Source organism: Haematobia irritans, chromosome 2 (assembly GCF_050003625.1).
Source record: "Haematobia irritans isolate KBUSLIRL chromosome 2, ASM5000362v1, whole genome shotgun sequence".
NCBI classification, from domain to species: domain Eukaryota; kingdom Metazoa; phylum Arthropoda; class Insecta; order Diptera; family Muscidae; genus Haematobia; species Haematobia irritans.
The window spans coordinates 183,342,968-183,356,914 of record NC_134398.1 but is presented as its reverse complement, the minus strand read 5'-3'; the positions used below and the strand labels follow the sequence as shown (position 1 = coordinate 183,356,914).

The 13,947-nt window shown below is 29.8% G+C and overlaps 2 protein-coding genes and 1 long non-coding RNA gene across 3 annotated transcripts; 2 read left to right on the top strand and 1 right to left on the bottom strand.

The window, feature by feature from the left end:
* The first annotated feature begins 474 nt into the window (after window positions 1-474).
* Window positions 475-2,713, top strand: LOC142226778 (uncharacterized). Its single transcript, XM_075296982.1, has 2 exons — window positions 475-1,332; window positions 1,510-2,713. The coding sequence occupies exons 1-2, from the start codon at window positions 616-618 to the stop codon at window positions 2,401-2,403; spliced, it is 1,611 nt and encodes a 536-aa protein (XP_075153097.1). The 5' UTR covers window positions 475-615; the 3' UTR covers window positions 2,404-2,713.
* Window positions 2,714-7,104: 4,391 nt separating this feature from the next.
* Window positions 7,105-12,082, bottom strand: Ugalt (UDP-galactose transporter). Its single transcript, XM_075296979.1, has 4 exons — window positions 11,927-12,082; window positions 11,724-11,849; window positions 11,432-11,551; window positions 7,105-8,717 (listed from the first exon to the last, which is right to left on the bottom strand). The coding sequence occupies exons 2-4, from the start codon at window positions 11,734-11,736 to the stop codon at window positions 7,780-7,782; spliced, it is 1,071 nt and encodes a 356-aa protein (XP_075153094.1). The 5' UTR covers window positions 11,737-11,849; window positions 11,927-12,082; the 3' UTR covers window positions 7,105-7,779.
* Window positions 12,083-13,301: 1,219 nt separating this feature from the next.
* On the top strand, window positions 13,302-13,871 carry LOC142226777 (uncharacterized). Its single transcript, XR_012719750.1, has 2 exons — window positions 13,302-13,588; window positions 13,677-13,871. It is a non-coding gene; the product is annotated as an uncharacterized LOC142226777 (long non-coding RNA).
* The last annotated feature ends 76 nt before the right edge of the window (window positions 13,872-13,947 follow it).

The window sequence follows — 13,947 nt, the reverse complement described above, 5'->3', positions numbered from 1 at the left end:
TGGTAGCGATGAAGATGAAATGGAACTTTGAAATGCTGGCAGGGAGTAGACAATATGCTTAAGAGTTGATTTGTACCAATCAAGCACACATCCGTTATTTATTTTTAGTACAAAGAAATTTCAAATACTTTTTAAGTCAAGATTGATTCTACCCACGAATGTAGTGAAGCATTTAGCAACCCCGAAAACAATGGTGTGAGCTAGATAAACCTATCACCTAGTGTGCGTTGCCATGCTGTGAACAAAATATTAATTTTAAATCTTTCGAATGTGCGAATACACAAACCGAATGCGCCCGATATCATATCATTTCAATTACGCGACAATATGTGAAGCCAGAACGGGCCTGGTAATTTCAATGTCATTTTAAATTTTCCCTACCAAATTGTAACGCCGTTGATAAAGTTACATCGGCTTCAGTTTCTTTTGCTGGACTTGACCATATACAACTCTGTTCTAAATGAGAAATTGAGAGAGCTAGGGAGAGAGAGCATCAAACAGTATATGTCAAACAATAAAAAAACTCTGAATAACGGATGAAAAACCAAAAAAAACTTACAATTGCTATTCGAACTACGAATAAGTTGCGAAAACAACCATTCCTAAACAAATAAAATGTCCCAAACACCACCAAGTGATTTGGTACAGAGCGTATGTGAAGTAACTGGAACGAATGAAGCTGAGGCAAAACATCTACTCGGAGCTTGCGACAACAACGTTGAAGCCGCAATTGCTCTGTTTTTCGAAGGAGGTGGCGAGGCTAGTCTTGGTGGTGGTGGAGCTGTTGAAGAAGCAAATCTACCAATTATCGATGATGAGGATGGCGTGCGAGCCCCCATAGCTCCGATTCGAGAGCAATTGATTGGACCAGAAGATGATAACTTTTATGCAGCCGCACCACGTTTGCGAACAACAGCTTCACGACGAGTTAAAGTTTGTCCACTACGTGATTTTGCTCGAGAGGGAGAATTGATGGAGGAACAATTGCAACAACAGGCTGCAGATGGAAGTGAATTTGTTGCTTTAGATAATTTGTATGAAGCCGCATCACACAGCCGCAGTTCTGCAAGACGGAATCGGGCAGCCGATATGGTGGCCAGTGCCCAATTTTCAGAATCTAAGAAAAGTCGTTTGGAAGATTTGTTTCGTCCTCCTACAGATATTGCCTATGCTGGTAAACTAGCATCGGCTCGAAATAGGGCAGAGACATTGAAACAATGGCTTCTGGTGAATGTTCAAAGTGATAATTTTGATTCGCAACTCTTGAATCGAGATGTATGGTCTGATAAGGCTTTGCGGAAACTAATGAGAAGGCAATTCCTTCTATGGCAGGTAATAAATGGACACAATATAGTTTTAGGAAGACTATATGTTTTTGACCAAGTCATAGCGATTATAAAATAACGATTAGTAGGTAGTCTGAAATGGGAACGTTTCTGTTTTTTTCACAATGCAAAATTTTGCTTACCCAATACTTCCACTTAATTAATATCAACTTTTTTTCCACAGGTTGATGGCGACTCTTCCGAAGGACGGCGATTTATTGCCTTCTATCACTGTGCCAAACTACCATATGTATGCGTAATTGATCCTCGTACTGGTGAAGAAATGTGGAAATGTCCTAATCCCAAACAATCAACACTCCTCAATGAATTAAAACAATTTCTACTCGATAACAGAGATTTTAGCCAAGAGCTAGAAGATGACTGCGGTCCATCAACATCGACGAATAATAAACGTTCAGCCACTGCCATTTGTCTGGATAGCGATGATGAAGCTACCAGTCAAAAATATAATGCCGATGATGATGGTAATTCGAATGCCAGTAGCAGTTCCTCTTTGAAATCGTCGGGCAATCCCAAAAAACGAAATAAGATAATGGAATTGTCAGAAGATGAGCAGATCGCATTGGCCATACGTAATTCCATGAATGAGAATGGTCGAAGTAGTAGTGGCAGAAAACGCAAATCGAATGGGTCCACTGTTATTGCGAGTGATGATGAAGACGACGACGATGATGATGGCGATGGTGTTGGCGAAGATGGAGCCAGTGAGTTTGGCAGCATTGAAGAATTCCATGAAGATGATACCAAAAGTGCCTGTGAGCGCACATCTTATGAAGAACAACTGGGCTCGAATAAAGACGAATTAACAATGCTTAAACTAAGACTTATCAATGCCGAAGGTGTCGATGAAGTAGTCCAACTCCGTTGGCCTTCAGATACAAAACTATTGGCATTGCGCTCTTACATTATACAATGTCATTCGCATATTCCAAAATGTGGCTATAAGCTTATATGTGCTTTTCCACGTAAAACACTAGAATCTGAACATGACGCAAGCACACTAAAAGAAATCGGCCTACATCCATCGGCCAATTTACACATCACTTTGGACGATTAAACTTTCATATCGTGTGTTCGTTATTGTGACTACAGCATTAATTGTAAGACCTTTGTATGCACGATTTATTTGACCTGTTGTATTCCTCCGTTATAATCCTCTTCTTCATGTCTACTTTTAAATTAAATTATTAACAAACTTTCATGATCATTTTTCACTTCATACCTTATCTACATTTTTTTTTAGTTATTTTTTGGTCATTTGAGTATTTCTTTTTGTAACTATTTTGTCCAGAAGCAAATGAAAAAGTAAAAACAATAAAGAATATATTTGATTAAGGCCATGTTAAGGAATAATTTAAAATTCGAAATGTCTACTTTTAATTAGAATGTAATTATGCATCCTTATTCGAGGAGTTGCTTTTCGTCTTTCGCCACCAATTGTTGTTGCAACAGGTTTTAATGTAGTTCCATCCATTTTGTTCTATGCTTAGGTAGTTCAATTAGTAGCCAGATCAAGAAACTCTGCGACAAGGATGGGGTGTGTCCAGAGTGATCTGGTGGTGAGACGGGTAGCTGGGCAAGTGAAAAGGTGACGAGTGTCATGTGGTCCTTGTTTACAGATGGGACACACGTCAGCTACGCTGCTATCAATCACTGATAAGTAGGAATTGAGGCGGCTGCCTGATTGTTATTCAGTTCGTCGATAGAACGATAGAAGTTATCGTTTGTCACTGACAAAGATCGGTATTCCTGGCAAGGTTTTTACGTCGTCAATATCTTCACTTTTTTCGACGTTAAAATGGTCAGCGCTGAGTATAGCGATAGGTTAGGTTAGGTGGCAGCCCGATGTATCAGGCTCACTTAGACTATTCAGTCCATTGTGATACCACATTGGTGAACTTCTCTCTTATCACTGAGTGCTGCCCGATTGCCCGGTGGGATAATCCACAGCTGAAAAACTTTTTGGTGTTCGGTCGAAGCAGGAATCGAACCCACGACCTTGTGTATGCAAGGCGGGCATGCTAACCATTTCACCACGTCGGCTCCCGAGTATAGCGATGGAAACTGGAGAGAGATAAAATGGCTAATAATTAAATTGTTGAACTAGAAATGAATCAACCATTGACCAGAGATTTTAGAGGACCTCAAATCCAAATGATTTATAACAAGTGGAAATAAAAAGTTTGCTTTTGGAGTTTCGAGAAGAAGTGTGACAAATGAAAAAAAAACAATAACGATTTAAAAATAGTTGAAAAATCATCTGCAGCACCAAATTTGCTAAAACAGCAAACTCTGGTATTATCTAAAACCAACTGCTAAAAACATTTTAGTTTACCTGAAACAAACAAACAAGATTTTAGAGTATATATGGGACTCATTTGCTTGATGTCTCCGCAGCCATTCTTCCCATGCTCTCTCAATTTTGAAATCTAGGTTAGCTTTGGTTGTAGAGCATGGCAACAATTCTTGGATCGAATTGATGTTCACTTTGAAAATTTTTTCTAAACTTCTGCTTGATGACCCGTCCTCCTTTAAAGTCGCACAAGAACTTATCCTCTTCATTGAAAGTTGATTAAAATATCCAAACAAAGGCACTGATGAAGGCGAGTATGTTCCTTAAGCCACACTCGCGCTGACCGATGGGAGCCTGAAAGAAACGGGAGCCCAGTATCTTGTTTCACTGGTACATTCTTACAATATGAAACATTCTAACTCTATCTGAAATCAACCAATCCACAATTTTTGGTTTTAATTCCCACTTACAATTAAGCAAGTACGTGTACTAGAACACTGTGGCTTTCTCGCCCTTTCATCTAAGGAGATGGTCTTAACCGTGCAGATCTTACATCCATTGCACTATATAGCTAGTACAAGCTCCCACATTCGGCTGCAATGAAGTTCGAGCAAAGTCAACATGAACTTAAGGAATACAACATCACTTCTCCAAGTTGCTACAACAATAGCAACTAATTGCATATTTGAAGGATTTATTACTAGATAATTTTCCCACGCTGTGATATTTTTATGTCTTTCTTTTTAAGGAGAGCAACCGACTTTAAAGCAAAATTCCAAAGTGAATATGATGAGGGGTTTCTTCGTTAAGAGTCAGCCCATACGTTTTTTTGTCATTTTTTTTTTTTTAATTTTGTCAAAAAAAAATTTTTTTATAGAAAATTTTGTCAAAATTTTATTTCTATAGAACATTTTATTTGTATAGAATATTTTGTCAAAATTTTATGCCTATAAAAAATTTTGTCAGAATTTTATGTCTATAGAAAATTTTGCCAAAATTTTATTTCTATAGATAATTTTGTAAAAATTTTATTTCTATAGAAAATTTTGTCAAAAGTTTATTTCTATAGAGAATTTGATCAAAATTTTATGTCTACAGAAAATGTTGTCAAAATTTTATTTCATATCATGTTAGACTGATACCGAAACAGGCAATTGACGTCCAAATGCATTATATCTAATTATACAATTATTTTTCGAGCTTTATGGACAGATATAGATTAAGGAACATGGTTAATAGAGCCATTGAAAAGAAAACGCCAGATATAAATCTATACACGCCTGGAATGTACATGTTTCGGTTCAGTTCGGTTTTATGGAAAATTTTCTCAACATTTTATTTCTATATAAAATGTTCTCAAGATTTTATTTTTATAGAAAATTTTCTCAACATTTTATTTCTATAGAAAATTTTGTCAAAATTTTATTTCTATAGATAATTTTGTCAAAAATTTATTTCTATAGAGAATTTTATCAAAATTTTATGTCTACAGAAAATTTTGTCAAAATTTTTTTCAAAATTTTATTTCTATAGAAAATTTTCTTAACATTTTATTTCTATAAAAAATTTTGTCAAATTTTAATGTCTATAGAAAATTTTTCTCACTTTTTTTCAAAATTTTATTTCTATAGAAAATTTTATTTCCATAGAAAATTTTGTAAACATTTTATTTACATAGAAAATTTATTCAAAATTTTATTTCTATAGGAAATTTTCTGAACATTTTATTTGTATAGAAAATGTTCTCAAGATTTTAGTTCTATAGAAAATTTTCTCAACATTTTATTTACATAGAAAATTTATTCAAAATTTTATTTCTATAGAAAATTTTGTCAAAATTTTATATCTATAGAAAATTTTGTCAAAATTTTATTTCTATAGAAAATTTTGTCAAGATTTTATTTCTATAGAAAATTTTGTCAAAATGTTATTTCTATACAAAATTTTGTCAAAATTTTATTTCTATAGACACATTTTGTCAACCTTTTATTTCTATAGACACACATTTTGTCAAAATTTTATTTCTATAGAAAATTTTGTCAACATTTTATTTCTATAGAAAATTTTGTCAAAATTTTATTTCTATAGAAAATTGACAAAATTTTGTTTCTATAGAAAATTTGGTCAAAATTTTATTTCTATAGAAAATTTTGTCAAAATTTTATTTCTATAGACACATTTTGTCAAAATTTTGTTTATATAGACACATTTTGTCAAAATTTTATTTCTATAGACACATTTTGTCAAAATTTTATTTCTATAGATACATTTTGTCAACCGTTTATTTCTATAGACACATTTTGTCAAAATTTTATTTCTATAGAAAATTTTGTCAAAATTTTATTTCTATACAAAATTTTGTCAAAATTTTATTTCTATAGACACATTTTGTCAACCTTTTATTTCTATAGACACACATTTTGTCAAAATTTTATTTCTATAGAAAATTTTGTCAACATTTTATTTCTATAGAAAATTTTGTCAAAATTTTATTTCTATAGAAAATTGACAAAATTTTGTTTCTATAGAAAATTTGGTCAAAATTTTATTTCTATAGAAAATTTTGTCAAAATTTTATTTCTATAGACACATTTTGTCAAAATTTTGTTTATATAGACACATTTTGTCAAAATTTTATTTCTATAGACACATTTTGTCAAAATTTTATTTCTATAGATACATTTTGTCAACCGTTTATTTCTATAGACACATTTTGTCAAAATTTTATTTCTATAGAATTTTTTTTTTCAAAAGTTTATTTCTATAGAAAATTTTGTCAAAATTTTATTTCTACAAAAAAAATTATCAAACTTTTATTTCTACAGAAAAATTTGTCAAAATTTTATTTCTATAGACACATTTTGTCAAAATTTTATTTCTATAGACACATTTTGTCAACCGTTTATTTCTATAGACACATTTTGTCAAAATTTTATTTCTATAGAAAATTTTGTCAAAATTTTATTTCCATAGAAAATTTTGTAAACATTTTATTTACATAGAAAATTTTGTCAAAATTTTATTTCCAAAGAAAATTTTGTCAAAACTTTATTTCCATAGAAAATTTTGTCAAAATTTTATTTCTATAGAAAATTTTGTAAACATTTACTCGTTCTATTTGTTATTGTTGGTTTCTCTTCAATCATTATTGTTGTTTTGATCTCAACTTACATAGAAAATTTTGTCAAAATTTTATTTCCATAGAAAATTTTGTCAAAATTTTATTTCTATAAAAAATTTTGTAAAAATTTTATTTCTATAGGAAATTTTGTCAAAATTTTATTTCTATAGAAAATTTTGTCAAAATGATTATCATTTCTTTCATTTTATAAAGAGAGCAAAAGATTAATAGCAAAATTACACTTACTCCTCCTTGGTGAGTGTCTTTTCGTTAAGAGTTCGCTTTTAAGTTCATTTATTTCTTGTTCAACATTTATGGTTGCAAAAAAAAACAAAAACTACAAATTTTACAACGAATAAAAATATAGTAATTTTATTTATTTAGGGTTTCTTAGAATATTCAATTTATCCTTTTTTTATATACAATTATATTTGATTGTGTGTTTTTTTCAGCAACTTTTTATTATTATTTTGAGATTTCCAAATATTCTAATACAAATGGGGTAGCCAGTTTAGTTCAATGCAAAATATGCATAAAACTTCATTACAAGTAAACTTAAACAATCTAGCATGTAATAAAAAGTCACAATAAAACAAAGTATAGTCGCCGAAAATCAATAAAAATTGTTTTCAAAATAAAAATGTTAGGGCATATCGAGGAGCTAATATACCAATATCATAATTTAATATACATATGTATATGTGTATGATTTCATTTCTATTTATTTGTAAAATACTGTAAATCTTAACCATGATCATCTTAAGTAGTAAGTACTTACTTAAGGGGTTCCATACATATATGGGAATTAGTTCTGAAACTTTTACAAAATCCTGACTGGGCCAAAAACTATAAGAAGTTATTTTGGTCATATTTGTCAGAATTTTGCAAAATAGGCAAACCTTTTCTTTTTCTATATTATTCATACACATCTTGGCATTTAAACATTTATACACTTACACATAAACTAGGTTCCCACCACTTTATGGTTGATACCTCCCGTTTTGTTTGTCTTCTTCAATTCAAGGCAATAGTTTTTCTTCATCTGGATGTTGTATACCACCAGTGGCATTTGTTGTAACAACTTTAATCGGCCCAGCCGTAGGGGTTGTTGACTTTTTGGGATCATAGCCATATAAGAATATCGATACTATAACTAAGGCTGCACCCAATGCAAATTTGAAAGTCAAATTAAAATCAAAAATATAGATCGAAGCAACACAGGATATGATAATGGCCAAAGAGGTAGCAAATCCTTTTAGTATATTATCGGCATATTTCACCACTACGGCTACAATTAAGCCTCCGCCAGCTTGCAGCAATACCAAATACCATATAAAGAGATCGTAGCCAAAGAAGAAACCATGTTCAAATATTTTCGAAGCATCACTGACAAAACAGGTGATAGTACCAAAAGGTATACTCAATAATGATAATTGAACATTACGCATCCATACAGAAATATCAGCTCCTTTCAAGATCTTTTCAAAGTAAATGCCAGCAAAGCCCGATAGGAAACATGCTCCCAAAGCAGCCATTAAACCCAGGAAACGATTTTGTTCTATACCATTTGTAGTTTGGGCAGCTGCTGCAGCACCATCACTCACCGTCTGAGCCAATTGAACCAACACCACACCCAATAACAATAGCACCAAAGCACCCCATTGTGTGTTTAAGAGTTTTTTGCGTAATATCACAACAGCAAACATGGCAGTTGTTAGTATCTTCAATTGATATGTCACCTGATAGGTGGCTGCGTCCAAATGCGAGGCCGATACATAGAGTAGATTATTTTGTACTATATACACAAGTGAAGGAACACATACTTTCAACGTATCTGTGGGATTGGCAATAATGGTTTTGTGCAGACTTTTAACAAATTTCTGGAAGTCTTTACCCTCTTCATTAAATACCAAAACAAGACAGGTTAAAAGTTTCACCACTTCGGACATTAGAACAGCTATGAAAACAAAGAAATAAATTATTTTTAAATTAGTTAAAGGTATAAGCTACGGAAAGAAAGAAGAGAAAAACAAAACAATATAACATAAAAAGCAGGCCCGTAAATATCTCAAGTAGAAGGCAATTAAATGTTCCTTACAAGAGTAGATACCGATAGGGACATACATTCATATAAAAGGTCTGCTTGACAAAATTTTCTATAGAAATACAATTTTGACAAATTATATAAAGAAATAAAATTTTGACAAACTTTTCTACAGAAATAAAATTTTGAGAAAATTTTCTAAAGAAATAAAATGTTGACAAATTATCTAATGAAATAAAATTTTGACAAGATTTTCTATAGAAATAAAATTTTGACAAGATTTTCTGTAGAAATAAAATTTTGACAAAATTTTCCATAGAAATAAAATTTTGACAAAATTTTCTTTAGAAATACAATTTTGACAAAATTTCTATAGAAATAAAATTTTGACAAAATTTTCTATAGAAATAAAAATTTGACAAAATTTTCTATAGAAATAAAATTTTGACAAAAATTTCCATCGAAATAAAATTTTGAGAAAATTTTCTATAGAAATAAAATTTTGAGAAAATCTTCTATAGAAATAAAATGTTGACGAAATTTTCCATAGAAATAAAATTTTGAGAAAATTTTCTATAGAAATAAAATTTTGAGAAAATTTCCTATAGAAATAAAATTTTGATAAAAATTTCTATAGAAATAAAATTTTGAGAAAATTTTCTATAGAAATAAAATTTTGCAAAAATTTTCTATAGAAATAAAATTTTGAGAAAATTTTCTATAGAAATAAAATTTTGACAAAATTTTCCATAGAAATAAAATTTTGAGAAAATTTTCTATAGAAATAAAATTTTGAGAAAATTTTCTATAGAAATAAAATTTTGCAAAAAATTTCTATAGAAATAAAATTTTGAGAAAATTTTCTATAGAAATAAAATTTTGACAATCTTTTCTATAGAATTATATTTTGACAAAATTTTCTATAGAAATAAAATGTTGACAAAATTTTCTATAGAAGTAAAATTTTGCAAAAATTTTCTATAGAAACAAAATTTTGAGAAAATTTTCTACAGAAATAAAATTTTGACAAAATTTTCCATAGAAATAAAATTTTGAGAAAATTTTCATAGAAATGACATTTTGACAAAATTTTCTATAGAAATAAAATTTTACAAATATTTTCTATAGAAATAAAATATTACAAATATTTTCTATAGGAATAAAAATTTGAGAAAATTTTCTATAGAAATACAATTTTGACAACATTTTTTATAGAAATAAAAATAAAAATAGAATTTTGACAAAATTTTCGATATAAATAAAATTTTGACAAAAAATTTCTATAGAAATGACATTTTGACAAAATTTTCTTTAGAAATAAAATTTTGACAAAATTTTCTATAGAAATGACATTTTGACAAAATTTTCTGTAAAAATAAAATTTTGACAAAATTTTCTATAGAAATAAAATTTGGACTAAATTTTCTATAGAAATAAAATTTGGACTAAATTTTCTATAGAAATAAAATTTTGACAAAATTTTCTATAGAGATAAAATTTTGACAACATTTTTTATAGAAATAAAAATAAAAATAGAATTTTGACAAAATTTTCTATATAAATAAAATTTTGACAAAAAATTTCTATAGAAATGACATTTTGACAAAATTTTCTTTAGAAATGACATTTTGACAAAATTTTCTTTAGAAATAAAATTTTGACAAAATTTTCTATAGAAATGACATTTTGAAAAAATTTTCTATAGAAATAAAATTTGGACTAAATTTACTATAGAAATAAAATTTTGACAAAAAAATTCTATAAAAATAAAATTTTGACAAAATTCTCTATAGAAATAAAATTGCGACAAAATTTCTACAAAGATAAAATATTAAAAATATTTTCTATAGAAATAAAATTTTAAAAACATTTTCTATAGAAATAAAATTTTGACAAAATGTTCTATAAAAATAAAATGTTGGCAAGAGCCAATTTTGTATTTTGTCTTTTTCAGATTTTCATTGTTTTGGTAGTTCCATACATTAAACAAATTGGTTCCGTATCGTTTTTACTATTGGAGTTTCTTATCTCTAACATTGAATATGACACACAGCTAGTCAACTCAAGTGGCACAAAAGTTTTTTTCAACAAAATATTTATGTACAGTAAAGGCATGTCTAGGTTAAGTGTTGAAGTCATCTCGTACAACCACAAAACCGGTTGCCATTTAAGCCATAAAAAATTACTATTGTCAAAATTTAAATACACTTGATATTTGCTAAGCCTTGATTCATGCTAGGTAGCTCGTTCAGCATCATTAAATAATATACCATAAATTGAGTAGGCTCTTGGGTGTATTCTTTTAAGCAAGAAGAAACATCTTCAACATATTGGATGTCGACATTACATAAATAATAAAAAATATTATTAGAGGTTTAGAAATCATAATAAAATTTCAATCACACTATGGTAATACAATGAAAAGTTTCCGGCTGCTACCTATAAAGTCGTTGTGTTGTCCTATATCTTTGTTTTATTCCTCTATAATACTTTTCCTCAACAATATCGGTTAAATAATGTAAAATTGAATCTCTTTACCTCGAACCAACGTTACGATTGTCGTGGCCTTGAATTTACATGCATCATTTTTTTGTTATTTTTTTTTTTCAAACAATTAATCAACTTACCGGTTGAACTGAGAAATATATCTCCAGGTCTCGTTCTGGCATAGCGCATGGATAGGCCCAATATCGCATTCTGAAGGGTTAAGGTTATTAAACTGATGTACTTCAAGTGATTTGCATTTACTATATTGGAAGAAATTGGACCGAATTTAGCAATAGATCTGATAGCCATAGATAAAACGTGCACCCACAATTAATAACCAATTAGAATCTATTGAGGCGGTGTTTCAGATTCAAATTGGAAATTTATGACAAGGGTGGGCATTAACTTTAAATCGAATATCTATCTACTCACTTGTTATATTCATGTTTACGCCGTCCGTCGTAGTTCTTTTCTACTTTTGTTGTGCTTGTTATTTTGGGTTGAATGAATGATTGATGCCGCTTTTGTTGTTGTTGTTGCTGCTAGATCTTTTACAACCTTTCAGGGGCAATTTTTTTTTGTGGTAATGAAAAACTGCTGTGTAAACTGTTTCCCAATGTATTTACACTATTTACCTATAGGTTGTCTGATTGACTATTCCAATATTAACAATTAATAAATAACATTTTCTTGCACTAAGAAGAAATTGGAGTTGCTTCTACTATGGCCCTCCAGGAAACGTCCGGCTGAAAGTGTATAATAAATGTCAAGACACGTAAACAAAAATCACAATGCGAGAGAGGAGTGACAGCTGTGAGAGAACATGCTGTGTTTACCTAATCATTTTGTTGTTGTGATAGTGATGGGTGTTGAATTTGGCTGGTACGAAATGTTTAATGTATAGAGAAGCAAACTACAATTTTAGTACTATGAAAGTTTTACACAAAGAAATTAAAAAAAAAAAAACAAAAACAAATTAAAATATTTCAAATCTATGTTTTGGTTTTAAATAAAATTTACATTAATATTTTTTTTTTTAACAATATTTTCAAAGAAAAAGTTGATAACGTTATATAAACTTTTGTCCCAACACTGATTTCATACTCAAATTTAATTTTTCTCTCTCTTCTTTCTTCTCTCTGTTAATTGTTGTTGTTATCCGGTCACTTGATATCGGTTAATTTGAAATATGTACTGTGGGTGTTGCAGATAAAAGCAAATTCGTGTACCCTACTTCCGAGTTTGGTTTGTTACACAATCTTATCTTTTTAGAAAACTATTGGACATTTGATAGCAAGGTCGTTGTAACAAAATATACACTTCATAAGAAATAGGTTTCATTTTGGAACACCATGTTATAAATTTAATTTTTTAAGGGATACGTAAAATCTTCGTTAAATGAAATGAAATGTGTCGATAAAATAATTTCGTGATAAACAACGAAAAGTTTCGTACTATTAATGAAAATTCTCATGGTCTTAAGGTGGGTATTAAGTTCGCATTATCGCGCTACAATATCCAAAATACAGCAATACCCTTGTTCCCTTCATCGCTATTGCAAATCTCAAAATTTTGATTTTATCCAAACCACGAAAACTTTAAATTGAAGCTTTGTCGGGGTGTTATCTTTTATGGGAAGTCTAAATACGGATGGAAGTCACTAGGTGAAAAAGTTGGACAGTTGTAAGGAAACAAACATTTTGTGATTCACGATTACAATAATATAGGTTTTTAAATTCTTGGGAGAGAGGACTAAAATTTTTCTGGAGTGCCCTCTACCTAGAGGCCTTTCTTCGCTTATGCGAAAAATTTTAAAAAATGGGTGTTTTTTTATCAAGCAGTGTGTTTCAATTAACAGTGGATACCGTAGGGCATAATATAAACGGCTGCTCCCGACAACATTAGTACTTTCTAATTAATTTCCTATATTTATTTAGCATGATAAAATGTCATATTCTGTTTATGTACGTAGTTGATAAAAATAAAAATTTTGATAAAAACCTACTTGAATTGGAATCCTTATCTTCATTTTTCTTGCATCACAATATAGAAGTTTAATTAAATTGTGTTTTTGTGCATAAATAAAAGTTTAACAGGCTATGCAGAAAGATCACATGTTTATCGAAAAGTTTTTATTTTTAATAAATCAATGTTATAGAAGAAGTTGCTCACTCTTCGACTGGCGTATTGGAGATATTTTAGACTTGAAAATGACTCGTTCAAAAAATGTCCATCATTGGATAGGGCGTCTATTGCATTGATCTCATCTTGGAATACTTTGTGTGAATTCCATTGAGGTATATCTATCAACATTTATACGTTGATAAGGAAACGATTTCCAAACTTGGAACTACTTCTAATTTGGAAAATTATCTTCTCTTTCAGGAGGAAGAGGGTAAGCCCTTCCGCAGAGTCCTATCTACGCTTATGCTGGGGAATGAAACATGAATAAAACATTTACATTTGCAAATAATGAAACAGTCGAGTGTTGGTACAAGGTGGGTTTTAAGATCAAGTTTAGCCGCTAAAATCAAAAATAAATTTGTAAAAGCAGAATAAAATTATAACATTTTTGGTCAATTTATTTTTGTATAACTTGATGGGGAATCGTTCAAAGCAACAATTTAAAAAGTTTAATTTATTTAAAATTAATTAT